This window comes from Hemibagrus wyckioides, linkage group LG03, assembly GCF_019097595.1.
Source record: "Hemibagrus wyckioides isolate EC202008001 linkage group LG03, SWU_Hwy_1.0, whole genome shotgun sequence".
NCBI classification, from domain to species: Eukaryota; Metazoa; Chordata; class Actinopteri; order Siluriformes; family Bagridae; genus Hemibagrus; species Hemibagrus wyckioides.
In genome coordinates this window covers 20,779,101-20,807,024 of record NC_080712.1, presented here as the reverse complement: position 1 = coordinate 20,807,024, position 27,924 = coordinate 20,779,101, and the positions used below count along the sequence as shown (strand labels likewise).

The window sequence follows — 27,924 nt, the reverse complement described above, 5'->3', positions numbered from 1 at the left end:
AACGTGAAAAGCACACCGGTCAAGCCTATGAGTCAGAACACTGTATCACGTGACCTTTGGCTGAGCGTGGTCAGTGCGTGTTTCACCGGGTTTTCACACCCGGTTATTATCACAGCTTGTGTGTCTTCTGTGCCACACCAGATATACTGGCTGAAGACTAAGATGGAATTCACTGACTTTTGTTTTCAGCCCACGGCATGTCGAGTTACTAAATCAAGACTCGGCACACTGGCCCTGTTTTATTAGGTTTCAGAAGAAAATAAGATTTTGACATACTGTATAAGTGTTATTCTATGTGTGATGACACACATGTAGCGAGATTTGTGCATGATCTATAGGTTTCACTTTACAGTTATTATATCTCATGATACAGGCGAGTCAAATTTGTCAACATCAGAGGGACTAAATGTAAATGAGTCTAAGGTCAATTAGTGCTGTTATTCAAGGTTATTAATCTGCATTTTTTTAACTGTGGCTACAAATATGTGTTCATTTACCCACTTGTAGAAAATACTAAATATACACCGATCAGCCATAACATTATGAGCACTGACAGGTGAAGTGAATAGCACTGATGATCTCCTCATCATGGCACCTGTTAGCGGGTGAGATATCAGGCAGTAAGTGAACGTTTTGTCCTCAAAGTTGATGTGTTAGAATCAGGAAAAATGGGCAAGTGTAAGGATTTGAGCAAGTTTGACGAAGGGCCAAACTGTGATGGCTAGACAACTGGATCAGAGCATCTCCAAGACTGCAGCTCTTGTGGGGTGTTCCCGGTCTGCAGTGGTCAGTATCTATCCAAAGTGGTCCAAGGAAGGAACAGTGGTGAACTGGCGACAGGGTCATGGGCGGCCAAGGCTCACTGATGCACGTGTGGAGTGAAGGCTGGCCCGTGTGATCCGATCCAACAGATGAGCTACTGTTGATCAAATTGCTGAAGAAGTTAATGCTGGTTCTGATAGAAAGGTGTCAGAATACACAGTACATGACAGGTCAGGGCTGTTTTAGCAGCAAAAGGGGGACCAACACCAATATTAGGCAGGTGGTCATAATGTTATGCCTGGTTGGTGTATGTACTATATAAACTATAAATCTATTAATCTATTTATACTTTACACTTTGCTTTAAGAGATTTTGAAGTTTAAGGTTACTTTAACTTCGACATTACATTTATTAAGAAATGTTCTCATGTTGCTCTAATGCATGCACATTTATGCATTTAGGTCAAATTGAAAAAGGCCTTCTCTGACAACTGTAATAAAAACAGCAGAAGGAGCTCTGCTGGGTTGCCATGGTGGGATTATAAGCACTGATGTTGGATTTGTAAAGAAGGTAAATAAATACATCCGAATAAACCTATGAATAATTGTCAAGCGCATGTCATTTATTAGATTTATACTTCAGTTTCTTAATCATGTGGATATGGTACCTAAAGTAAGAAGAAAATATACCAGACAATTTGCTAAACAGTGGACAAAAATACCTACTAGTTAGGTTAAGTAGATAAGGTTTCACAGAAAAAATGCATGTATGCAGTGAATCAAATAACAAAACCGAAATACATTGATTTATTTGATCTTAAGTTGGCTTTTAAAATCAGCAAGAGACAGATCAAATAACACCATCTAGTGGTTTTCCTCATTCAGTTTTTTTCCACTTCAGTTTATTAGTGGTTTTTCCCTTTGTCTTTCATGCTAGCCCTTTAACCTTCAGGGCGTAGTTAAACCTGTTAGAGAATATATCATTAAAATGGACATGTCCTTCGAATGAGAAGGGCTTATATTGAAGAACTTAAAGACTTAAAGTATTCCCATGTATGTATATATATATATATATATATATATATATATATATATATATATATATATATATATATATATATATATACATATTACAGTATCTTTACAGTACTTCCATAACCCCAGACTCCAAACCCTGCATAGAGAGGCTGAGTGAAAGATGTATTTACTTTATGGAGGAGAGTCATTGTGTCTGAGACACTATAAAATGCCAATGTTGCAGCCTTATGGTCTAAATACACTCCTATTCTTGAAGAATTGGCCAGCGGTAAGGAAATACGCTTGCTGTCGTGCATGAAGTTGTACTTAGACTCAGAACAGTACAGACTCCATGATGTGTCAGTCCAGCCAAAGCTGCAAACATTGTCATTGCCTTTCCTGCTTATTTCCTTACTGGTTACAGCTATGTCCACTTCTGTACCACTCCATTCAATCTCCCAGTAGTAACGGCCGCCAGTCATAGCCTCTCTGCACATCACCTGCTGCCAAAAGTCAAACCTGTCTGGATGCTCAGGGTATGATTTGAGTTCACTTTTCATCTGCACCACTGTGTTTCCCTTGGACAGGTGGAGGTTTGGATGAGCTGTTAGAGGATCCAGGGAAAGCTGACAGTAATCTGCACATGAAACAGGACAATAAGTGACGGGTCAAAATGAGTGTTTTACAATTTTATTGTAAATGTACTCCCACAAATGCTTACATGCCTATATACAATTGAGCCTTTTCTCTCAAAATAATTGCTTGCAGCATGAATTTGGGTATATATCTAGGTTCACAGTTTAATTTGCCATGACCTGTTGCTGAATGCTGTGAATAAATCTGAACCATTCAGCCATTGTTTTGTCATATTGCACAAGGGCATGAGTGCAATGTGTGGAATTTTGTTGAATAGCATCTTCTGTCTGAAAATCTGCTCTGCAGAGATGACCTGCAACTTTTATCATTACTTTATTATTTACTTACCAGGTTAATAATCTGATTTACTGTACATCAGTTTCAGTGTTTTGCGTTATTTAAATGTAATTAAACACGACATTGAAGAATATTACTTCATTTTGCCCAAGCATACTATAGGGCATTAGGGGGCGCTAATAACTAACAAAATGTAACGTTTTACTTGTGAATCATGCAAGTGCTTGACCTTATTGGGTTTGCTGTTATTTTGGATGGCTGTAACATTGCCAAGACTTTCAATGTGTGTCAAAACTAAATCTAAGACATCGGTTGTTAAGTGGTAAAGGTGTTAGGGATACCAATCTGAAGGTCATCGGTTTGAATCCCAGTGCTTCCAAGTTAATAGTGTTGAGCAAGGACAATAACAATCAGCTGTTTCAGGGGCTGACTATGTGCTCTGACCACAGCTTCCTAACAATCTAGTTATGTAAAGAATTTCAGTTTGTTTCTGTGACAATAAAATGCTTTCTTTCTTTCGAACATAAATGTTTCTCATTTCTTTCTCAATTTCTGTTCCAAAGGCCATTGAAATTATCCCCACCTGCCCCTCTCTCCTCACTTTGAGACTCCCCTGTTTCATACTTTAAGTCACATTAAAAATACTTATATGGCTTGATTTTAAATTTTTCCAGGTAAACATTATCTCTGAATAATTCAATGTAAAATCATTCAAGGTGTGTTTAACCAAACAAGTGGGTTCTGGTTTATTTTAAGATTTTTTTTTTTCATTTCCTTAAAATTATATTTTGACTGTAGTGAATTAAAAAAAAAAAACACTTACACTGTAAAAATTCATCCCTTGTTTTTGGTTCCAGAATCTGCAGAATCTGGACTTCTCTTGCTATAAAGAAAGTGCAAAGTCACATTTTTTATACCATATATCAGCCATTCTTAAATCAATGAAAAGGAGTAATTTACACAAATCGTGTTGTATTTCACCAACCTGCAGACGAGATCTTGTTCAGTTCTACCTTGCTTACATCTTCTACTTGCACCTTAAGCTCAGAGATGGCTTTCTTAACTTTATCAAAAGAGTGAATGTGGGCCAGTGACACTTTGGACAAGTCCTCATATCCTGAGGGTGCAGAAAGAGACTGCCAGCTCTGTGGCCAGAATAGAGAGATTTGATTGATTTCACAATAACGACTATTTAATTCGATCTCATGCAAATCTCAGTTTGTAACCATATTTTCTGAATATTGATTCGTAGGAGCCCATACCTGTAAGAAATGAATGTGATCCTCAGAGTGAGAAAGCCTCTCCAGGTCATTGTGTTTCATCTTCAGTAACGTGATTTCTTCCTCCATTCGGCTCAGGTGTCTCTCAGCTTGAGTTATCAGGGCTGTTTCTTGGGCTAGGATCATTTCCTTCACATCGTTGTACCTCCTCTCCAGAGCTTGCATCAGCTCTGTGAATATTCTCTCATTCTCCTCCAACACATTCTGAGATGAGTGCTGTTGAGTGGAAACGAGAGTTTAGTTGGGGCAATGAAGATTAGCTAAGAAAAACTGGGTAGAGAGCGTTCCATTGGTTTTTAAATCCCCACCTTTAGAGACTCTGTAGCCTGCAGCAAATCTTGCCACTTCCTCACTCTCTCATCAATCTTTTGCTGAGAGCTCGTCAGTTTAGCACTAAGTTGTTTCTGCAGGAGTAAAATAGGGCTTGTGTACTGTACATCATCACATGTCTCTTAGCAATGATTTGGTTGAAATAGCTAAAGCGGAGCTATTACAATATATTTTTAATTAACATTAAAAACGCTAGATCTCAGGCTACATTTTCAACATCTTAATAAACATAATAAGGAATGTTTTAGTAGAGTATTGTATTGTAAAAGAAATACTCACCTGTTTCTCTGTCCTCTCAGCTGCAGCAGAGACAATGTCGTGTTTTTTGTGTTCATCCATGATACACAGAACACAGACACACATCTGATCAGAGCGACAGAAGACCTCCAGTAGTTTGTCGTGTTCGGCGCAGATCTTTTCCTTCAGCTGCCCTGTTGCTGGCACCAATTTGTGCTTCATCAGTGCTGGGTATTCATAGTGAGCCTGAAGATGAGTCTCGCAGAATGAGGTCAGGCATGTTAGACAAGACTTCACAGCTCTCATCTTTTTCACCAGGCAGAAATCACAGAGTACATTGCGCTGGCTGTTCCGGCTGCTGGGTCTGGGGTTGCTGTATTTTTCATAGGACTCAGATCTCTGGGACTTTCCGTAAGAGCTGTAGCGGCTCTGGTCTCCCACACTGCTACGTCGAGACATTTTGATTCCTCCGTAGAAATGCAGGAGCTAGATCAGTGTGTGTGGTGTAGTTTCAGTGAAACTGTTGTGTGACAGGTTTTGTAAGGGAGAATGCGAACAATGAAGTATGTCTAGCGTAAACCAGTATGCCTTGTTGGAGTTCAAACCCAGAGGGTGTGTCATGATGAAACATGGTTCTGACACAAACAAAATGTTTAGAGAACTGAAAATTTCCATACATTCCTTTTGAAACACATTTCACATGTATTTGGTTGTTATGGAAGATGTAGTTTTGTATTTTCAAAATATTATACTTCAGGTTGTACAAGAGGTCAGGAAAAACCAATTTCTTTTTGGTTTGAAAATATATTAGTACAGAGGAAAAATCTTCCTACACTGTTTTATCTAACGACTGAGTAATGTTCAAAAACAGAGTCAGTTTCAACAGCCTGTGTTTCATTTACACATTATTATGTACTTTGAAAAAAGCCGTACAAATAAACAAAGTCGTGAATACATTAAATCAAACAAAAAAACAAAACAAAAAAAAAAACAATTAGTTCCTTGTGATCACAGCTTTCCGAAGACGAATCCAGAATGTCATGTTATTTATTGGGTTTCCACTCCACTTTAGATAGGTGTTGTTTTTCAGATGCTTATGAAGCCCAAACACCTTCTTTGACTTCTCCTCCTCCACTTCTTCTAAAATAATGATGATGATGTTAGCGTTGCGTTCCATCACTTGCCAGGATTGCGCCACCTCAAATTCAAAACGACACCAGGAACTCTCGATGAAGTGTTTAGATACAACCACGATAACTTTACGACTACCCATGATGCCTTCATCTATAATGTTGGAGGTAATGGCCTTGCCAGCTTCAAAGTCCCGCACATGAAGACAAAGATGAATGGGTGGATTCCCATTTTCCAGATTCTCCACCAGTTCATCCATTACCCATGCTTCATCTTTGCTGGAGTAGATAACAAAGGCATCATAAGACCATTCCTGCTGTCTGGAGGCCCTATAACCTCTTAGCAGGATATAGCCATAGCACAGATAAAACTGAAATTTGTAGATCAAAAGTGATACAAAAACAAGAAAAGTGACAGCAAATACGCATAACGCAATTGTCAGTCTTCTCATGTGTACACAGCCTTCAATGTCAAAGTCAATAACTCTCATTTTTGAATCAGATGATTGCGTTTTACATAAAATATTATTAGACTGAGGAAATATTTTTTGATGTTTTACTGTCCACAAAATAAAATCTGTTTGGGTGCAGAGGCAACTGAATGGATTAGAAGATATGTCAAAAACAGAGAGGTTCACTGGTATATTTTGCAGTGTATTAAGGCTGATTACAGAAATACTATTTTGGTCCACAGCAAGCCTTGTTAGACTTTGTAGATTTGGCTGTGTCAAAAAATCCAAGACCATTAATTTGTTTTGACTAAGAAGTAACTGGCTAAGCATCTGGAGGTTTCTGAAAGCTTTACTGGATATTTGATCAATGCCACAGTGTGACATATCAAGCACCTCCAAAACTGTAAGATTTTCAAATAAATCAGACAGTACATATCTCAGGACAATATTGCCTGCAATTTTCAGTATTTTAAGACTCTTAAGCCCAATGAAAGATAAATAGCTACTAAAAGTAGTTCTAGTGTATGAAAGATCTAAATATTTTAGATACTTCAAGTCGTGTAAGATTCCAATTTGTCCAATAATATCTAGATTTGTGTGATGGAAATCTAATTCCTCGATCAATTCAAGACCATAAAATGGTTTTGCACTGAACCATATATTTGCGTTAAGACTTAGATTGAGGTGGCGAACATTTGGCGTGTTTCTGAAATACTCAGAACAACACTCTCGTATTACCATATGGTTTCTACTTAGGTCCACATGCTGGAGTTTGGGCATGCCACACAGACCATGAAATGTCGGTGCCTGGTTATCAACCACTACCAGTTTTTCTAATGAATGTACATGTGAAACATTTGGTATTGCTGATAAATATTGGTGACCTATATATAGTTCTTTAAGTTGATGAAATGGGACATGTTCCATGTCTTTCATATATCCTGTTTTCAGAGTGATCTTCGTTGCATTGACCATACAGTGAACTATGTGGCCGTTAGAAGGTGACGACATTTTTTGACGATAAAATATTTCTGTGAAATGAATCCTGCACAGACCAGCAAGATAATCAGCATCTGGTATCTTTATCTTTCGGATTGCTTTGTAACTCCCTATAAGAAGCTTTCCAACATGAAGACCACCGAGACCTTTTAGGCCATCCCTCATTGCGTCAAATGAAACAAACGTACTCTGTATGTTAAGCTCTTTCAGGTAAATGTCCTTAAAGGCTCCTGGTTCAATATGTAATATTGGGTTGCTGGAGAGTTTTAGAGTGATATTTCCCTTCATCTCTCGCAGTACAGCGGTGTGATCTACTTTTAAGCTGGATATCTTATTTGCATGCAGGTCCAATACGCAGAAGTCTTTAAAGTTGATCATGAATCGTGGAAGAGCAATCGTCTGAATCATATTAGTTCCAACATTTAGTTCCTGAAGCTTGGTGAGATTGTTCAACTGGACATTTAAAGAAAGCAGCCCAGTGTCCGCGAGAACCAGTCTCTTTAATTTATGTAATGAGTTCAAGCCGTCAGGAGATGTATATGAAATGGGATTTCCAGTAAGAATCAGAGTAGTCACATTCTTCACATTGTGGAAAGCATCATCAGCAATGAACTGGATTTGGCATCTAAAAGAGCAGAAATACTGATTATTTTAATCCTTTTTTAAACACAAGAGGATACTTTGGTGCTCATCATTAATCATTAAAATGGACAGAACTCTTTACCGTGTGAGGTCCAGGACCTGCAAATCATACAGTGGAGGAAACAGATGCTTTTGTAAAGAAGGCAACCAGTTAAAACTGAAGTCCAGCTTCTCTACAGAGGAAGGAATGCTGGTAGGTATATAGGTGAGATTTCTCCCTAAACATGAGTAGTGTGGATTGTTTCTAATCTGTGTGCAAAAATGATATAAGTTTGGTTAGACTCACTCTTTAAGTACTTTACACATATTTAATAAATTTGCACTTTAAAAGTTGTTTTGTCATTTTGTCAGACAAATGACCAAATACAGTAGACCAAATTCTTACAGTTATAATTTAGTAACATACCTTAGTGCACTCCTCTCCATTTCCATTTTGAATGAGAATGAAAAATATGACAGGGAGTAATCCTCCGTTTACATAAAAAGCAGCCATTATTATTAGAAAAGTATGATCAAAATCTTTCCGTGACATCAAAAAGAGTGTGAATCTCAGTTAAGGAAGTTCACATAGTGCATGAAAAGACTTTTTTGACAATTAGTTTGAATAACGTCTACCAAAAAGGGGATCTGTAATCACATGGTGTTGGCTAAAAAAGTACTTGTAAAATTCCCTCATCTTTTCTATGTACTTACCAGATGCACACACTGTACACATCATACCAGTTCTTCAGTTCTCTTCTGCCTAAATAAATAATAAGCAGTGTATGTTATATGGTGGATTGAGTATATTGTAGCAATATATTCCACCAGATCACATACTTTATTTAGTATTTTATAGAAATGTGGTTTGGTTCCTGTTTATTACAATGGACTTTTTCCAATATACACCAATCAGCCATAACATTATGCCCACCTGCCTAATATTGTGTTGGTCCTTCTTTTGCTGCCAAAACAGCCCTGGTCTGTGGAGGCATGGACTTCACTAGATCCCTAAAGATGTGCTGTGATATCAGGCACCAAGATCCTTAAAGCAGATCCTTTAAGTCCTTTAAGTCTTCAAACTCGTTGTTGTGCTCATCAAACCATTTTTGCTTCGTGGCACGGTGCATTATCCTTCTGAAAGAGGCCACAGCCATGAGGGTATACTGTTTCCATGAAAGGGTGTACGTGGTGTGCAACAATGCTTGGGTAGGTTGTACCTACCAAGTAACCTCCACATAGATGGCAGGACCCAAGGATTTCCAGCAGAATATTGTCCAGAGCATGACACTGCCTCCACCTGCTTGCCTTCTTCCTGGTGCCATGTGTTTCCCAGTTAAGCAACACACACACACTCGGCCATCCATATGATTTAAAAGAAAACGTGATTCATCAGACCAGGCCACCTTCATCCATTGCTGCATGGTCCAGTTCTGATGCTCACGTGTCCATTGTTGCCGTTTTCGGTGGTGCACAGGGTCAGCATGGGCACCCTGACTGGTCTGCAGCTATAAAGCCCCATACGCAACAAACTGTGATGCACTGTGTATTCTGACACCTTTCTATCAGAACCAGCATTAACTTCTTAAGCAATTTGGGCAACAGTAGCTCGTCTGTTGGAACGGATCACACGGGCCAGCCTTCGCTCCCCACGTGCATCAATGAGCCTTGACCACCCACGACCCTGTCGCCGGGTCACCACTGTTCCTTCCTTGGACCACTAGATACTGACCACTGCAGACCGGGAACACCCCACAAGAGCTGCAGTTTTAAAGATGCTCTGATCAAGTCGTCTAGCCATCACAATTTGGCCCTCAAATCCTTATGCCTGCCCATTTTTCCTGCTTCTAACACATCAACTTTGAGGACAAAATGTTTACTTGCTGCCTAATATATCCCACTCACTAACAGGTGCCATGATGAGGAGATAATCAGTGCTATTCATTTCACCTCTCACTGCTCATAAATGTTATGCCTGATATTGGTCTATATCAGTGGTTGACTTGTGCATGTTCTTTTGTTTGTGCGGATTTTAATCTGTTTTACTTTTAGCCACTGACTGAGATTGATTTGTAATGATATAAAATCTCAAAAAACAATTAAACACAATAATGTGTCTATCACAAATCAGCTCAAGCACACTTCACAAAAATGGCATGTGTTATTTATTTGTTTCATAAGGGGACAACTCCACAGAAGTAAGCATTTGCACTTAAATAACATACTTTACTTTAATTAATGTACATAAATGGATCCAGTTGAGTCTTCTTTTCTAAAAAGTTATTTCACACACAAAAGTGGAAAAGTCTGATTTAATCTATTTATTCTAATAGAGGATTAGGTTCAAATTCTTTGTCTCTGCTTAAATAAAAATATGCCCAAATAATATACTTTGAAAACTTTTATTCTATTTCAGAAGAAAGTGACACAAATGTATTAACACAGTTTGGAGAAAAACTCAGTTCCCTGTGATGACAGCTTTCCGAAGACGAATCCAGAATGTCATGTTATTTATTGGGTTTCCACTCCACTTTAGATAGGTGTTGTTTTTCAGATGCTTATGAAGCCCAAACACCTTCTTTGACTTCTCCTCCTCCACTTCTTCTAAAATGATGATGATGATGTTAGCGTTGCGTTCCATCACTTGCCAGGATTGCGCCACCTCAAATTCAAAACGACACCAGGAACTCTCGATGAAGTGTTTAGATACAACCACGATAACTTTACGACTACCCATGATGCCTTCATCTATAATGTTGGAGGTAATGGCCTTGCCAGCTTCAAAGTCCCGCACATGAAGACAAAGATGAATGGGTGGATTCCCATTTTCCAGATTCTCCACCAGTTCATCCATTACCCATGCTTCATCTTTGCTGGAGTAGATAACAAAGGCATCATAAGACCATTCCTGCTGTCTGGAGGCCCTATAACCTCTTAGCAGGATATAGCCATAGCGCAGATAAAACTGAAATTTGTAGATCAAAAGTGATACAAAAACAAGAAAAGTGACAGCAAATACGCATAACGCAATTGTCAGTCTTCTCATGTGTACACAGCCTTCAATGTCAAAGTCAATAACTCTAAGGTTTAAGTCTTGTGACAGTATTTTACATGAAATGTTAGCTGATTGTCGAAGTAATTGTTGATGGTTCACAAGCCATTTAATAAAGTCTATCTGTGAGCAGGAACATTCAATTGGATTAAAGGACAGGTCAAGGTTTGAGAGATTTGTTGGTAGGTTTTTCAGAGTATGAAGCGGGATGCTAAAAATGCTATTCATTCCTACATCTAATAATGTTAAGCTTTTTAGATATGATTGGGTTGCAAAATCCAAAACCGTCAACTTGTTTTGACTAAGAAACAAATGCCGTAGATTTGAAAGACTTTCAAAAGCTCTGCGGTCTATGTTCTGAATACCACAATTTGACAAGTAAAGACGCTCTAAGGATGTGACATTTTTAAATATATAACTTAGTGCATCTCCTTGGAAACGGTTCCCTGCCATCTTCAGTACTTTTAAGCTAATTAGATATCTAAAGGCCATGGTCCGCAAAAACGTACTGTCTGTGTGAGATATATCCAAATATCGTAAACGCTTGAGACTTTTAAAAAATTTGAATTGTGCATTTAATGACCTTAATGTTGTCAAATGAATATCCAAAATTTCAATGGAGTCAAGTCCGGCAAACGGATTATTGCTCAGATATATTATGGAATTAAAGCTCAGGTTAAGTGTGTGAATGTTTGGCATCCCTGTGAAAAACCTTGAACAACAATCAACCAAATTGAATTGGTTTCCACTCAGATCCACATGCTGGAGTTTGGGCATGTCATTCATACCATGAAGATATACTGGTTTACTGTCATTCAAGACTAGTTTTTCTAACGTGTGTAGATGTGAAAGGTCCAGTACAATGGGCATTCGACTGCGATATATATAAAGTTCTTTGAGCTGATGGAATGAGACATGCATGGATCCAATAGTGGCTCGTTTCAGAATGATTTTTGTTGCATTGACCATGCATTGTAACACATTAATTTCAGAATCTGAAAAATCTTTCTGAAGAAAATATATTTCTCTAAAATTGATCAAACAAAGTCCATCAAGGTAATTAGCATCATATATTACTTTTGACCTGTCTACTACATAAAGTCCTATAAGAAGCTTTCCAACATGAAGACCACCGAGACCTTTTAGGCCATCCCTCATTGCGTCAAATGAAACAAACGTACTCTGTATGTTAAGCTCTTTCAGGTAAATGTCCTTAAAGGCTCCTGGTTCAATATGTAATATTGGGTTGCTGGAGAGTTTTAGAGTGATATTTCCCTTCATCTCTCGCAGTACAGCGGTGTGATCTACTTTTAAGCTGGATATCTTATTTGCATGCAGGTCCAATACGCAGAAGTCTTTAAAGTTGATCATGAATCGTGGAAGAGCAATCGTCTGAATCATATTAGTTCCAACATTTAGTTCCTGAAGCTTGGTGAGATTGTTCAACTGGACACTTAAAGAAAGCAGCCCAGTGTCCGCGAGAACCAGTCTCTTTAATTTATGTAATGAGTTCAAGCCGTCAGGAGATGTATATGAAATGGGATTTCCAGTAAGAATCAGAGTAGTCACATTCTTCACATTGTGGAAAGCATCATCAGCAATGAACTGGATTTGGCATCTAAAAGAGCAGAAATACTGATTATTTTAATCCTTTTTTAAACACAAGAGGATACTTTAGTGCTTAGCAATAATCATTAAAATGGACAGAATTCTTTACCTTGTGAGGTCCAGGACCTGCAAATCATACAGTGGAGGAAACAGATGCTTTTGTAAAGAAGGCAACCAGTTAAAACTAAAGTCCAGCTTCTCTACAGAGGAAGGAATGCTGGTAGGTATATAGGTGAGATTCCTTCCTTCACACGAATAGTATCGATTGTATACATCCTGTTGAAGTCAAAATGATACGCAAGACTCACTTTATATCTTATACTAATGATCAAATGTTTACATTTATTAATTTCTAACATACCTTAGTGCACTCCTCTGCATTTCCATTTTGTATAAGGATGAAGACCATTAGTGGGAGTATTCCTTCAGCTATACAAAAGACACTCATAGTATTATGGAAGGATGATCAATATCCAACAGTGACGTGAAACTAAATGTGAAACTCGATCTGTGCAGAACGTGAACTATGTGCAAAATGGGGAACTAGTCCAGTCACAATTAAGGAACGTCACTTGTGAAGTTACGTCTTTGGCAACAATTCATTCTGATTCATTCTGAAATCATTCTGATTTCATTCCTTTTTTTTTTTTTTTGCTGATCAGGGAATTGGAATTCACCCAAGTGTAATGCCAGGGAATCATTGAAAAAGTAACTCACACTAATCTAGCACCTTCCTGTGTTTGTGTATTTGGACCGTGGGAAAATGAGAAGGCAGAGAGCCCAGAGGAAACCCACAAATATTTGGAGAACATGTAAAACTCCACGCAGACAGTAATCTCAGGATCGAACCCAGGACCCTGGAACTGGAAATCTGCCCATGTAGATTTTGACTGAATTATATAACAAACCATATATAGCACCTCTTACTTTTTTTACTTAATAATTAAAGACATTCCATATACAATGTAAACGCTGGGCTTGACATTTAAATTACCATCGCGTGTAGTTTACTTGAAATAAAGGTTTATTCAGAATTTTCACTACATTCTAAAGAATTACTACTTTATATGGTACCAATGCACCTTACTCTATAACTAAAAAACTTCACTGAAAACTAGTCACCAAAGCCAACCTCATTTTGTTAATATTATGTAACGTCCCCCTTATCTTGTCATTTTAAGTGTAACTTATTTTTTTTTGTTAAGCAGGATAAGTGTAATGTTACCTAGGTGACTAGCTATCCGAATATGGCCCAAATTATGTAGACACCTGACCACTATACCATATATGGTTATCCCACAAACTAATGTCACAATACGTGGAAGTACACAGTGTTTCTGTATACTGTACTGTTGCATTACAATTTCCCTAATTTCACTGGAACTAAGAGAAACCTGTTCCTGCACATTTCACATGCCCCTGTGCACAAAGCGAGATTGCTGAAGACTTGGCATGGAGAAGACTGGAGTGGAAGAACTCTAGTGTCCTGCAGTGCCCTGACCTCAACCCATATTAAACGCCTTTTGGATGATGACTGTGCTAACTACCAAAATCAGTGCTGTGCAACACTAATGCTCTTGCGGCTGAATAAGCATATCTACACAACCACATTCTACAATCTAGAGAAGAGTCTATATATAGTGCGCGCATAAATATTCACTCCCATAAAACCCTAAATTAGTTCTTTTGGAAGTGGATGAGATTACAATATCTAAGTTTTAGCCTTCTAATTAAATGTATTGCTCTATTTTGCCTCCTAGTGGACTAACAGAGACTAGCTCTTTCCCCCAAATCCTTCATTTAAATGGACTCTACAGTATATTCAGTGTTATGATGCATTTCTGCTTTAAAATAGACTGGCTCTTGTTTCCATTATATTTCACATTTGTCTGTACACTGATACAGCAACTTGTCCTTGAGGTACTTCTTTGGCTATTCTGTTAATAGGCATTCATTTTCTTGTGTATGTAGACTATATTACCAAATGTTTTGGGACACCCCTCCAAATCATTGAATTCAGGGGTTGTTTTTCCAGGGGTTGGGCTTGGCCTCTTAGTTCCAGTGAAAGGAACTCTTAATGCTTCAGCATACCAAGACATTTTGGACAATTTCATGCTCCCAACCTTGTGGGAACAGTTTTGGGGATGACCCCTTCCTGTTCCAACATGACTGCACACCAGTGCACAAAACAAGGTCCATAAAGACATGAATAGTGGAGACTGCGAGCCAAGCCAAAACTGGGATGTCTGCCTTTACATGCACATGAATTTAATATGTAGTTGGCCCGCCCTTTGCAGCTATAACAGCTTCAACTCTTCTGGGAAGGCTTTCTACAAGGTTTAGGAGTATGTTTATGGGAATTTTTGACAATTCTTCTAGAAGCACATTTGTGAGGTCAGACTGATGTTGGATGAGAAGGTCTGGCTCACAGTCTCCACTCTAATTCATCCCAAAGGTGTTCTATTGGGTTGAGGTCAGGACTCTGTGCAGGCCAGTCAAGTTCCTCCACACCAAACTCACTCATCCATGTCTTTATGGACCTTGCTTTGTGCACTGGTGTGCAGTCATGTTAGAACAGGAACAGACCATCCCACAAAGTTGGGAGCATGAAATTGTCCAAAATGTCTCGGTATGCTGAAGCATTAAGAGTTCCTTTCACTGGAACTAAGGGGCCAAGCCCAACCCCTGGAAAATAACACCTGAATACAATGATTTGGAGGGGTGTCCCAAAGCTTTTGACAATATAAGTGTATAATGAAGTATACAATTTGAAGCCTTTCTCCAGATGCCTTTCTTCTTCTTACTAATAGAAACTTTGTCAGTATTCTTGTATACAGGACTTCAAGATCTCCTGCACACTCACATACTAAAATACAACTACTTGCAAATCGTTCATTGTAATTGAACTGGAAATGCGGCAGAATTTGTGGAAGTGCAGTAGGCTGATTAGATCCATAAGACAATGTTAATTTAGTGCAAATATGCTAAGATCATTTGGCAGGCCAGATTACAACTGTCGGGTTCTGGCCCACAGGTTTGCACATTGCACTTAAGTAAATCCAATCAATTTATCTATTCAATAAATCAGCTCCTTAGATGCGTTGCAATCTACTTGGTGAGTATACTGAGGTGGTTTGGTATTTGCTATCTTCTCCTGGGTTTTGATCCTTTATTAAAAACCTGCTTTTGCAGAAGCAGGCATTATTATGACTGGTTCTTTGGATTCTGCCCTCGGTTACATCCAATCTCAGCCTGAGGTCTCAACTCCACTTAAATCATACATCAATATGTACATACAGTTATACATATCTCATCTATGCTAAGCAATGCATCAGGTGAAATGTTACGATCACCATCACAAATATTCAAGTGAATATAGACAGTCAATGTAAATAAGCATCCTCTTTTAAATACACTATATTGCCAAAAGTATTCGCTCACCCATCCAAATAATCAGAATCAGGTGTTCCAATCACTTCCATGTCCACAGGTGTATAAAATCAAGCACCTAGGCATGCAGACTGTTTTTACAAACATTTGTGAAAGAATGGGTCGCTCTCAGGAGCTCAGTGAATTCCAGCGTGGAACTGTGATAGGATGCCACCTGTGCAACAAATCCAGTCGTGAAATTTCCTCGCTCCTAAATATTCCACAGTCAACTGTCAGCTGTATTATAAGAACGTGGAAGTGTTTGGGAACGTCAGCAACTCAGCCACGAAGTGGTAGGCCACGTAAACTGACGGAGCGGGGTCAGCGGATGCTGAGGCGCATAGTGCGAAGAGGTCACCAACTTTCTGCAGAGTCAATCGCTACAGACCTCCAAACTTCATGTGGCCTTCAGATTAGCTCAAGAACAGTGCGCAGAGAGCTTCATGGAATGGGTTTCCATGGCCGAGCAGCTGCATCCAAGCCATACATCACCAAGTGCAATGCAAAGCGTCGGATGCAGTGGTGTAAAGCACGCCGCCACTGGACTCTAGAGCAGTGGAGACGCGTTCTCTGGAGCGACGAATCGCGCTTCTCCATCTGGCAATCTGATGGACGAGTCTGGGTTTGGCGGTTGCCAGGAGAACGGTACTTGTCTGACTGCATTGTGCCAAGTGTAAAGTTTGGTGGAGGGGGGATTATGGTGTGGGGTTGTTTTTCAGGAGCTGGGCTTGGCCCCTTAGTTCCAGTGAAAGGAACTCTGAATGCTTCAGCATACCAAGACATTTTGGACAATTCCATGCTCCCAACTTTATGGGAACAGTTTGGAGCTGGCCCCTTCCTCTTCCAACATGACTGTGCACCAGTGCACAAAGCAAGGTCCATAAAGACATGGATGACAGAGTCTGGTGTGGATGAACTTGACTGGCCTGCACAGAGTCCTGACCTCAACCCGATAGAACACCTTTGGGATGAATTAGAGCGGAGACTGAGAGCCAGGCCTTCTCGTCCAACATCAGTGTGACCTCACAAATGCACTTCTGGAAGAATGGTCAGAAATTCCCATAAACACACTCCTAAACCTTGTGGACAGCCTTCCCAGAAGAGTTGAAGCTGTTATAGCTGCAAAGGGTGGACCGACGTCATATTGAACCCTATGGATTAGGAATGGGATGTCACTTAAGTTCATATGCGAGTCAAGGCAGGTGAGCGAATACTTTTGGCAATATAGTGTATGTCTAAGTTTAAGAACACCCAAAGGAAAATACAGTTGAATATTCAGCTTGGATCTGTTCATGGAGTGTTTGTCATCTGTGGCAGTGGCTGTGTTAAATCTCTATTCCCTCCATGCTAAACAATAGATTTTGGTTCAACAATCCCAACACAATTTATATTTGTTCATTTATTTTATATCTTTATGCCTACTTTTATTTGGTGCCATCAAACATGAGTTAGTGTGCTACAGTGTTAACGTTTAGCCAAAAGAAAACTACAAGTCACCTTATTTATCTCTTATATGACCATTAATTAACCATTTATTGATTTCTTCAGGGTATCTGATTAGTTGTCACTCAATTTTAACTGTCTTGTCTTCTTTTGAATTGTATTTTCATTAGGCAGCTTTTCATACTGATATTGTTAATAGTATAAGCATACAAAGCAAACTATCAAACCCTGACCTTCATTTAATTCTTTCACTGCTGTAATGCAAACATGAATTCATGTCACACATGTAATTTTATATTTTTAGTTTAGTAGATAACTACAAATTTCACTCGCTTCACCCTGCATATCCTGGGAACACAGACTGAGGTGGGAATACAGGAATACTAGATCCACAGGACAGCACCATGCATTACACCTATACATTTTCCTATACTCACAATTTACACCTAGAGGCAGTTTACCTTAGCCATGCACCTACTGACATGTTTTGTGAGATGGGAAAAATTTTTGAATGAACCAACAAGTATGCTACAGCATGGTAATACATGTAGCTAGCTAACTGGCAGTAAATTATATTGGCACACATTACACCATGTAAGAAATTTGTACTTTTTTCTTGTTCCTGGGAAATGTGTTATTCCCCCATTCTTTGTAACCCAAATAAAGAGAAAAAACCCATCTTAGCCATGAAAGTTCAGGTCAGTTTTGGGCAGCTTTTTTTTTTAGTAAAATGGGTAAACTGAGATTTTCGTTATCTTAAAAGCCCAAACCCAAACTTCAAGGGGCTTAATGGCTTTTTATTTATTTATTTATCATTTTCCATCAAGAGTAATTGGAAAGTGTCATTCACTACCCAGGAACAAAAATCGTGTTACATAGGGTTATAACCAAGTCGTTCTGCAAGAGATTCAGTTGGCTAAACACCTCATGCTCTCCTGGAGCTGTTCTGTGAATGACATTTTTGGATTTAATTGTAGAAAGGCTTTACACAAGAAACAATTTTACTTTACTATGTAAAAGGTGTAAAGCCATAACTTCTGTAAGATACTGTGCACTCTCTTGTTAAGGAACATTCTGAAATGCCAGTGAACCTGACTCAACTTGACATAAAAAAAAAAATCACTGACACACACCACAGCCAATCAGGAGAGTGAAGAAGGAGAGACAGAATGGGGGGGGTGGGGTGAGAGCGAAAGAGAATGTAGAGAGGAGGGAGTACAGAAAGGGAGGAGAGGGAGAGGGGAAAATAGAGCAAGCAAAAATCTTATAAAGGGAAAATGGAAACAAGACTGGAGTTTACTGAATGGTAGGTGAACCAGTTGATTTATCCACACTGTGCAGATTGTATTCACTCAGCAGAATGTGTTTGGTTAGAGAACTCAAAATAGCAGGTAGTTACTAAGAGAGAGTGTTTATAATCAGTGGGTGATATATAAGCCCTCAGCTCATCTGTCTATTTACTGTTTAGAGCAGAGTCTCCCAAACTTTAATGGCCCACCTTCCTCTACAGACAGGAAAAGTCATGCTGCATATTATCTTCCAAACTGAATATATGATTAACATTTAAAGCCATTTACTGAGGAAAGAAAACTGAACACATTATACACATACAGGATGATCCAGGGGACTGAGTTTTAGCTAGCATACAAACACTAAATGTTGACAGGCTGGAGACCAAAATCCACAGATTAGATAATACCAGAGGTTTTTAAAAGCATATTGTGCTCACCAGACTAAAGAGCACAGACCCCAAAATACAGGTACATAAACCTGCACAGGGGATGTTCCCAAATGACATCAAGCCTTAACATGGTTTTGTAGCCAAAAGAAAAAGCACAGCACAGAGGGCCAATCAAAATGAACTACATACACTTACATTAACTACATAACATAATGAGCTTTTATTTCTGTGCCTAGCATTTGCAGAAAGTACATGTGACCTGTGCCAGAAAGGAATAAATCTTATATACAGTCTTATATGCATCAAAGGCCACTGCTGATGAATTTTACCCTCTTCATAAAACGTAAACAAACATTATCGCCCAAAGGTTTTTCAGAACACAAATAGGAGATGACCAGTGTTATACAGCACTAACATCAAAACATTCCATCCTCTAGTTACTCAAGTGAACAGTAACATACAGACAAGGAAAGTAGGTTCAGTTGTAGGATTAGTCCATTATTACATTAAATGTCATCACAGCCCTATTTAGAAATCTGGATGAACAAACAGTTCCTTTAAAACGAACCATTCTCTTTCTACAAAAAGAAAACATGACTCCAACTACAGAAAGTAACACCTTCACTAGAAAATGTTTCAAGTAACAAACAAGTGTTGAATGAGACAAATATTCACTCCTTTAGAATAAAGCAAACGAAAAACAAAACCGGTAGTCAAGAACCTTTATTTATCCATGTGTGCCACTCAAAGATGGAGTAAAGACATGGAACAAGATCTGACCACTTATGAGGGCAATCAAAATATGGATCAAAGGTTTTGTAACTTCTCTTTTTTTTTTTTCTTAAACCTTTCGTTTTTCTACAATGAGACCAGCTGATGGACAGGGAAATTAAAAGACAGCAGTAACAGCATAAACATATATTCATATACAGAAAAGGAAACAGAATTTACCTAAGGTCAAAAGTAAAATATGTTGGTTAGTATGCAAACATAGGGAGAAGAGCCAAACCTTTTTTTTTTCTTCTATTACAGCTCAACATACATTTCTACACAGCATGCAATAAGGCACCTATCTAACAATGGAAAAAAGCCTATGCTATGAGTTGAAGCACAATTATTCAGAAAGAAAGAAAAATGTTCAATATAATGTTCACCCCCATAAAAACAGTATTCCTCTTTTCCCTTTCAGATTACCCAAACCATATTTAAAAAAATACATCAGTATGTAAAAGATCTTCCCCCATACACAGTACTTTAAGTAGAAAGTGTATCTTCGTGGAATTCTGAAAGAAAGAACCAAGAGCAAGCTATTTTTTATTGTACTGATAATTACACACAATCTATTATACTAAATTTTGATAATCTGCTGCATGTATCCAGAATATAAGTTAACTACAGATTATATATATATGAATGTCTGAACTAGTTCTACGGCAATGACGTTAGGTTTGAACGCAAATATGCAATTTACCCATTAGTAACAAGTTGTATAGTACCAAAGGGAACTAGTTAAGAAATGCTTCAGAGGGAACATTTAGATCAAATTACACTGAATTGTAAGTATACACTGATTTATCAATCTAGGTATTCTGAAGTCAGTCAGTAAGTCAGACAATTCAAAAGGAACGGCTGAATTTTGCCAAGAAGCTCGAGTCTCTCGCAGCTCATTTTAGAATGAAGCTGCCTGACTGCAAGCTCGTCACTGAAAGTATGCTACAGTTGAACTCTCCTGTTCAGTTAATTTGACCCCCACACAGCCGATTTTAATTGCTGCTGAAAGCAATGGTGACTTAAGTTGAAGTAACTTTGAAACTAATTTTATGCGGACGTGCACCTTTGCCTGGAGCCAGTGAAACTTTCAAGCACCATCCTATTTTCGAAATAAAGACGGCTAAGACAGACCGGGTCATACAAAAATTCTGTGTAATGTGTAAAAGAACTGCACACGCACCTATACATATGTATATAAAAAAAATCAACACTTATTTACAAATGATAATATCTTAACAGGCCATGAATAAGACGACGGGTAAAGATTTAAACAGATTTTGTTAGGGGGTGGGCGGTGGATCTCTCCTGAAATTTTTACTTGGTCACCAATTGTGTCTAAAGCTCAAAACAGGCTCCGATGTTGTCCATCCCAATTTCTTTCCAAGGGTCTGAGTGAGAGCATAACTAGCCTGGTCATTAAGCATGAAATTGCTACATCATACAGATGGCAAATGAAAGGCAGCAAGCTCGATCTGCACATTGCACAGGAGCAGCTCAATAGCAATCATACCAGTTATTGAAATTCATCGCCCTTATCATGTAAAGTTAAATGACTTAACCAGAAGATTATTTTATCTGTCTATAGAACCAGAATAAACCTTAGATTTTCATTTTAGCCTAGTTCTATAAAGACAAAAATAATTTGAGGTTGGCCTGAAACAAAGCTGGGACAAAGTGTAAAATACCACAGCCACCTTAATGGTGATATTACTGATCAACGTGAATCCTGTGGTGCCTTGAGAGGGAGGAGGAGTGATTGAAACCTTTTCCACACTGAGAACACCTGTATGGTTTCTCACTCTGCAGAATCCTCTGTTTCAGGATGGTAGTAGGGGGGAATCCTTTTCCTGTGGGAATAGCACTATATGGGGTCTTCTCATCCAAGTGCACACGTTGGTGTCTTGCAAGAGAAGAGGAATGATTAAACCTCTTGCCACAGTGGGCACAAGTGTAGGATTTCCCATCCGAATGAGTTCTCTGGTGTCTGGACAGCGATGAAGAATGATTGAAGCTCTTCTCACAGTGGTTGCAGCTGTATGGCTTTTCGCCTGTGAGCATTCCCCTCTTCATAGGAGTGTCAAAGGGGAACTCCTTATCAGGCTGGGCATACATTTTGGCCTCCAGATGGACTTTGTGGTGTCGTGACAGGGATGAGGAGTGATTGAATCCTTTGTCGCACTGAGAGCATCGGTAGGGCTTGCCACCCTGGTGCACCAGCTGGTGCTTCTTCAAGTGGCGCTTTCTTACGAAGCTCTTCCTGCACTGGTTACACTTGTAGGGCTTCTCACCAGAGTGGATTCGCTGGTGTTCTCTCAGAGTGGCTGCTGCCGCAAAACACTTGCCACACTGGGAGCATCGATGTGGTTTTTCGCCAGCATGGGTCTTCTGATGCTGTTTCAAATTAGAAGCAGTTGCAAAGCCCTTTCCACACTGAGGGCAGGTAAATGGCTTCTCACGAGCATGCAGCTCCTGATGTTTCTTTAGGTGGCGCCTGCGGACAAAGCTCTTCCTGCACTGAGTACATTTGTAGGGTTTGTCATCAGAATGCATTTTCATATGCTCTCTGAGCGTGATGGCTGCAGCGAAGCTCTTCCCGCATTCAGAGCATCTGTGTGGCTTTTCAGGGGAGTGCATCATCTGATGTGGTTTAAGGTTGAATGCATCAATGACCCCCTTACCAACCATCTCCACACCAGTGGTGGCATAGCCCTTCTCCTTCATGTGTATTTTCATGTGCCCTCTCAGACTAGTTTCCACAGCAAAGCTCTCACCACACTGGATACAAATGTAGGGATGAGTCGCTTTATGCAATTCGAAGTGTTGATGTAGATCCGTCATGCTGCCGAATATCTCCCCGCACTCGTTGCACTGAAGACCCTGGGCTTCGTGAATGATGACACCATTCTCCGACTCCACCGTCAGCTCTCCTCCATGATCTGACTCAACCTTCACTACATGCTCTGCACCGGCTCCACCCATCTCTGTCTTCAGCAGCACCTCACCTAGCAGAGCCTCGTTGCCTTTCATGTCTGCACCTCCGAAGTATTGCGGATCATGTACTTCCGACTTTGTGTAGTCGTGGTCTGTCTCCGTTACGGCGTCAACACAAGCCACAGCCCCAAGATCACCATGAATGGCTTCCAGGTCAAGCCTCTTATCCTCCTGGGTCATAATCTCAGTCTCCGCTGCATAGTGCAAGTCACCGACTTGCGTGTGAGTTATGACACACTCAGACCCCAGCGTGTCAAGGCCTGGTGTGTCACACTCAGTCTCTGACTCAGCCATCAGGACACACTCCAGCCTGACGACTTCCGTCTTCCCGTTCAAGTGAAACTTAGCGCTGCTCTAGGAGCACCGCTTTCTCAGAATCAAAAATGCTTGGGACCTTTTCGGTCAGCCCGAGCCGGGAGGATCTAGCCTGTTGGGAACACAAAACACAAACTTACAAATGCTTGCTGCACATAAAGAACATGAAAACAAAAATATAAGTCAGTAACTAATGTTAATCCAGAGTAGTCCTGGTAGTAAACTTGAACTTTCTGGTTAAACCTGTAAAAACAGAAGATTACTGCACCTTTTCTGACCACCAGCCTAACACTGGAAGTGCTGAGGTGCTGGTGAAGAACAAACACCACATTTTAGACTAAACATAAGTGTCAGACAAGGGAACAGACATATTACCAAATAAGAACAATTAAAAGAAAGAGAAATTTAGAGAAGCTACTTGAGTACAACATAAACAAACAAGGCTACCTGGCTATTACCATTAAGCTAGTTAGCAAATATCTGCATGGCTAGTGTTAGCCGATATTTATTTTTGAGCTAACTTGGGTGGCTAGGTATACCTGTTAAAGCAAAGTTTTACATTATTTTCTTAAAGCCAATAGCTATGCATAATGGCCTCCAAAAGCAGAAGATTTAATAATTCTGGTAATACACGTTCTTTATTACCATTAACGCAAAACCAGCATTTAACTCTACCGAGGATAAAAACATGGGCATCCCATTGTTGGCTAAGTTAGCTGGCTAAATAGCTTTGGCTAGTTAGCTTCCTGAAGCACGCAATATCTGCTAACTAGCGCGGCTAACTAGCAATTTGGCTAGTAGATCATGTAGTTTTCATATCTTGACCAGACAGATTAAATTCAGAGTAGTTACTTAATCTTGTCTTGTCGGTGTCCTGCTCCAGTCTCGGAGTGGCCGTGCACTAGTAATTGTGACTCAGCCTCTTCGGAGAATTACGACGCCTTTCGCGGTGGGCATCTTGTGCAGCTCAGACTGGAACACAGCTAACTAGCTCTAAAATGGCCGCCGCTAGCTTCCGCCCTCACAACAGCAATGTAGCTACGCAACTCGAGCTCGAGCGCAGCTACCGCCATGAAACAACACGGTTGTTGTAAGGTGGAAAACACACTGCGGTTAAACACGACGTTAAATACACACCAACAAACCGTTTACAAATCAGCTACACCGAATATCCCGAATGCTTAAAACGTATTTCGATTAAAATGGCTTAAACCGCTGCTGAACAATCTCGCAAAAAGCCCGGGAAAGGCGTCCCCCATCTTACATAACTGGCAGCGCATGTCCTTTGTGGTGAAAAAGAAGAGTTTAATGATCTAATGTGTTTGTATATAGCATGTTGTTAGCTGTCCTAAATCTGGCTAACTCTGCTCGAGCCAGCAGTGAGCAGTGAGGATAATGCTAGCTAACGATGAAAATTGTTACACATTCTTAGCTCGATGAAACAACATGGCCTACCATGCTGCTAAAGCCCGAACCCCAGCGCTACATCCCAGCTACCGCCATTGAATTCCATGACGTTCACCATTTCAATAGCCGTTTTCTAAAATCTGCTAAATTACCACAATAGGGCGTGTATTAAAATACACATTTGATCACGTTAACCCGGACTACGGCTCAACACTAATACCTTGTCATTATAGCACGCTAGTTAGCCGCTTAGCTGGCTAGGCTCACTTCTAAAGTTTAATCGGAAAGCTAGGATTAATTTTGGGAGCGCGAAACATTTTATGCATTTAGAAAAATAAATAAGTAAAAATAAACACTCGGTTTACAGACTTTCCGACCTGTTTGTCCTCTTGATCGCTGTGAAAGACAGCGGAAGGAGTGCTGTGTGTTTGCAGGCGTCTGGTGAATCGGAGGCCTGAAGATCTGGGCTTGTTTGCGTCCACACAGCTCGGCTCTGAAACTCTCGCGCACACTGTCCGCGGGAGCGCTGGCACCTCACACTTTCTGGCGCCAAGTGCGTTTAAGCGCATGAGCAAAAAGACGAGCTGTGATCTATCTGCCCACTGCTGCCACCCAGCGGACCGGCGCTCACTCTGACCTCCTCAATGCACAAGCGGGTGAGCAAAACCTCTCTACTGAGGAAAAAAAGGTGGCAAATGACCTGATATCTGAGTATCTGTGGTTTCAGATATCATAAGATTATCACTATATTGCCAAAAGTTTTGGGACACCCCTTCAGGTGTTGTATTTCAGGAGTTGGGCTTGGCCACTTAGTTCCAGTGAAAGGAACTTCAGCAAACGAAGACATTTTGGATAATTTCATGCTCCCAACTTTTTGGGAACAGTTTGGGGATGACCCCTGCACACCAGTGCACAAAGCAAGGTCCATAAAGACATGGATGAGTGAGTTTGGTGTGGAGGAATTTCACAGAGTCCTGACCTCAACCTGATAGAACACCTTTGGGATGAAATAGAGCGGAGACTGAGAGCCAGACCTTCTTGTGCAACATCAGTGCCTGACCTCACAAATGTGCTTATAGTGGAATAGTCAAAAATTCCCATAAATACATTCCTAAACCTTGTGGAAAGCCTTCCCAGAAGACCACACCAAACCCACTCATCCATGTCTTTATGGACCTTGCTTTGGGCACTGGTGTACAGTCATGTTGGAACAGGAAGGGGTCATCCCCAAACTGTTCCCACAAAGTTGGGAGCATGAAATTGTCCAAAATGTCTTGGTATTAAGAGTTTCTTTCACTGGAACTAAGGGGTCAAGCCCAACCCCTGAAAAACAACACCTGAATTCAATGATTTGGAAGGGTGTCCCAAAACTTTTGGCAATATAGTGTATCATCTTTTAACAGATCCTATTACTTATAGCATCACTTAACACACAGTGCATCTGTCTTATTTTCAGTGTTCCACACTCTTCAAAAGCTCTTAAGTTTTCTGTAATGTATTTACAACAGTGCTCATTTTGCCAAAACATTAGGTTATTGACTGTGGCAGTTTTGTTGATGCGAGGTGATTTTAAGAAGCTCTAAATTTGTTTATTAGAAATGATAGACGGTCTTCAGCCTCCGTGGGGCGCTTTTTCCACGGTCTACCGGTGATCTACCCCAGTGAGGTTAGGTGGCAGTCCTTAGAGGAAACCAAAATAAAAGCCAACATGTCTCTGATGCCCTCTAGTGGCGAGCTGCAGTACAGTTTATAACCCCGCCTATTCCCGTCTTAGTCAATGAGACAGGAGTAAATAGCCCATTTTATGCTATATCTCCAGAAATTACTATATAGGAACTGTTGTGTCGTTTTTTACAAGTTTAGTTGGCCCTGATATATATATCCCAATATTTTTCAAGTTTTTAGATTACACTCAAGCCTCATGAACCAGAGCGTGCATGCACTTTCCTCAGACCTGAGGGTCTTGACAGTTCTGTAGAAAAGCCTTGACTTGTTTTGCAGGAAACTCCTCTGACAGACCATCAGCAGGAAGTTCTTTACAGTTCTTCTAGTATGTTGCTCATTTCTATTGGCTAGCTCATGGTACTGAGAGCCCAACTAGCAGACCGACGTTAGTGAAGAAAATGACTGCATAACCAGGACAGCTAACACTAGCTCAGATCAGTTGACTGTTATGACCTTAGTGAATACTCAAAAGCTTGGTAAAGTTACTCCATTAACAGATGTTACCAAGATGGAAATAAAGAAGAGCAGCGTTTATTCCTCAAAATATGTGTTGAGTGCAGTTGGTGACTGTTATGTACCAGTATATTTTCGCTTACTACTTTACATTAGCTATGGTAGCACAGTTAGTCATGAAGCTCTAAAATCTTTTCTTGACAAAGAAAAATCAATGTATCTGTGCAAATTATATGACTACAGTTTAGAATTTTACATAATAATTAATAACAATGTATTTGCCACTTGCCAGCTGTATTTAATGTTCAAACTCCAGTTTTTGCAAGGTGTTGACTTCCAACTCAAAAAAGGCTTCAAAACCTTACAGTGAAATTGAATGCTGCCATCCTTATCTATCTATCTATCTATCTATCTATCTATCTATCTATCTATCTATCTATCTATCTATCTATCTATCTATCTATCTATCTATCTGTCTGTCTGTCTGTCTGTCTGTCTGTCTGTCTGTCTGTCATCCAGGCATTAATCTGGACTCATCCATTTCATCTCAGGTGCATTCTTGCCTCATACTCATTATCCATCTGCACAGACTGAAAAGAAGCACGTTATTGATTATGGAGTGGATAAAGTGTGTTCATCACAGTGACTTTGTTTCTTAAGCAAAGGCTGAGAAAAGAAGTTTTGGGAATTCCTAGTTTCAGATCTTTTTTTTTTTGTGGTTTCTGAGAGGTAGCTGGGCTGGAAATTGTACAGTATCCTAGCAACCCTAGTTAATGATATTAGTGCTCCAACGCAGCTGAAGAAAGAAATGTCTAAAACCACTCAAAACAAGCTATTAGACTATGCTGAATGACTGCCTATTATGGGGTTACTTTATAAATCCACTAGATAGTAGATTATAGTGTATTAACGTATATAGTGTGAAAGCTTCTTGATTTAATTTTGTTTGAGGTTTTGTTGTAATGTTATCCTTCCCTGATGGTCCCACGCTACTACTCTCTGTAGTGAGACTATGCCTTCATTGTAGCTTGGAACCAGTCGTTCAAAGCAGGTTTTATTGGTTTAATGAGAATAAAAGAAAAGAACAGGCATAGGAACAATGCAAGAATGAAGTTTTCTGTTCTCCGACTACCTACCCCCATGAAATTTAATACAGGCAGCCACGAGCTTCCGCATGTTTTGTCAGTTACTGCAGGCAATGTAAGCGTGCCTGTTAATTAGACAACAACGTTTCTGGAAAAAAAAAAAAAAGCAACTGTAATCCTGATATCCTCACTAAGCAGTGCAAT

At 39.8% G+C, this 27,924-nt stretch overlaps 4 protein-coding genes across 9 annotated transcripts; all 4 read right to left on the bottom strand.

Annotated features, from left to right (window-relative positions):
* Positions 1-1,876: 1,876 nt before the first annotated feature.
* Positions 1,877-5,063, bottom strand: ftr14l (finTRIM family, member 14-like). Its single transcript, XM_058385477.1, has 6 exons — positions 4,601-5,063; positions 4,300-4,395; positions 3,974-4,207; positions 3,697-3,856; positions 3,535-3,594; positions 1,877-2,415 (listed from the first exon to the last, which is right to left on the bottom strand). The coding sequence occupies exons 1-6, from the start codon at positions 5,015-5,017 to the stop codon at positions 1,892-1,894; spliced, it is 1,491 nt and encodes a 496-aa protein (XP_058241460.1). The 5' UTR covers positions 5,018-5,063; the 3' UTR covers positions 1,877-1,891.
* Positions 5,064-5,386: 323 nt separating this feature from the next.
* On the bottom strand, positions 5,387-8,496 carry LOC131350196 (toll-like receptor 4). Its single transcript, XM_058385416.1, has 3 exons — positions 8,188-8,496; positions 7,864-8,030; positions 5,387-7,764 (listed from the first exon to the last, which is right to left on the bottom strand). The coding sequence occupies exons 1-3, from the start codon at positions 8,311-8,313 to the stop codon at positions 5,553-5,555; spliced, it is 2,505 nt and encodes an 834-aa protein (XP_058241399.1). The 5' UTR covers positions 8,314-8,496; the 3' UTR covers positions 5,387-5,552.
* A 1,009-nt stretch (positions 8,497-9,505) lies between these two features.
* LOC131348437 (toll-like receptor 4) lies at positions 9,506-14,923 on the bottom strand. Of its 2 annotated transcripts, XM_058383383.1 has the most exons (3): positions 12,782-14,923; positions 12,530-12,696; positions 9,506-12,430 (listed from the first exon to the last, which is right to left on the bottom strand). In XM_058383383.1, the coding sequence occupies exons 1-3, from the start codon at positions 12,866-12,868 to the stop codon at positions 10,219-10,221; spliced, it is 2,466 nt and encodes an 821-aa protein (XP_058239366.1). In that variant the 5' UTR covers positions 12,869-14,923; the 3' UTR covers positions 9,506-10,218. The 2 variants fall into 2 exon arrangements, with proteins under 2 accessions (XP_058239366.1, XP_058239376.1); XM_058383393.1 differs by lacking the exon at positions 12,530-12,696.
* A 4,758-nt stretch (positions 14,924-19,681) lies between these two features.
* On the bottom strand, positions 19,682-25,003 carry si:ch211-198a12.6 (uncharacterized protein LOC563253 homolog). Of its 5 annotated transcripts, none has more exons than XM_058383422.1 (3): positions 24,827-25,003; positions 23,319-23,358; positions 19,682-23,162 (listed from the first exon to the last, which is right to left on the bottom strand). In XM_058383422.1, the coding sequence occupies exon 3, from the start codon at positions 23,027-23,029 to the stop codon at positions 21,452-21,454; it is 1,578 nt and encodes a 525-aa protein (XP_058239405.1). In that variant the 5' UTR covers positions 23,030-23,162; positions 23,319-23,358; positions 24,827-25,003; the 3' UTR covers positions 19,682-21,451. The 5 variants fall into 5 exon arrangements, with proteins under 5 accessions (XP_058239405.1, XP_058239423.1, XP_058239397.1 ...); XM_058383440.1 differs by having other exon boundaries at positions 24,835-25,003; XM_058383414.1 differs by lacking the exon at positions 23,319-23,358.
* Between the last annotated feature and the right edge of the window lie 2,921 nt (positions 25,004-27,924).

Bases quoted from the DNA above. Each gene is read 5' to 3' on its own strand.
- ftr14l (XM_058385477.1), bottom strand. From the start codon at position 5,017: ATGTCTCGACGTAGCAGTGTGGGAGACCAGAGCCGCTACAGCTCTTAC. The intron at 4,208-4,299 runs GTGGGGATTTAA...TCCACTCAACAG, and splicing joins AGGCTACAGAGTCTCTAAAG to CACTCATCTCAGAATGTGTT. The intron at 3,595-3,696 runs GTTGGTGAAATA...CTTTCTTTATAG, and splicing joins GAACAAGATCTCGTCTGCAG to CAAGAGAAGTCCAGATTCTG.
- LOC131350196 (XM_058385416.1), bottom strand. From the start codon at position 8,313: ATGTCACGGAAAGATTTTGATCATACTTTTCTAATAATAATGGCTGCT. The intron at 8,031-8,187 runs GTATGTTACTAA...TTTTGCACACAG, and splicing joins ATGGAGAGGAGTGCACTAAG to ATTAGAAACAATCCACACTA. The intron at 7,765-7,863 runs GTAAAGAGTTCT...CTGCTCTTTTAG, and splicing joins CAGGTCCTGGACCTCACACG to ATGCCAAATCCAGTTCATTG.
- LOC131348437 (XM_058383383.1), bottom strand. From the start codon at position 12,868: ATGAGTGTCTTTTGTATAGCTGAAGGAATACTCCCACTAATGGTCTTC. The intron at 12,697-12,781 runs GTATGTTAGAAA...TGACTTCAACAG, and splicing joins ATGCAGAGGAGTGCACTAAG to GATGTATACAATCGATACTA. The intron at 12,431-12,529 runs GTAAAGAATTCT...CTGCTCTTTTAG, and splicing joins CAGGTCCTGGACCTCACAAG to ATGCCAAATCCAGTTCATTG.
- si:ch211-198a12.6 (XM_058383422.1), bottom strand. From the start codon at position 23,029: ATGGCTGAGTCAGAGACTGAGTGTGACACACCAGGCCTTGACACGCTG.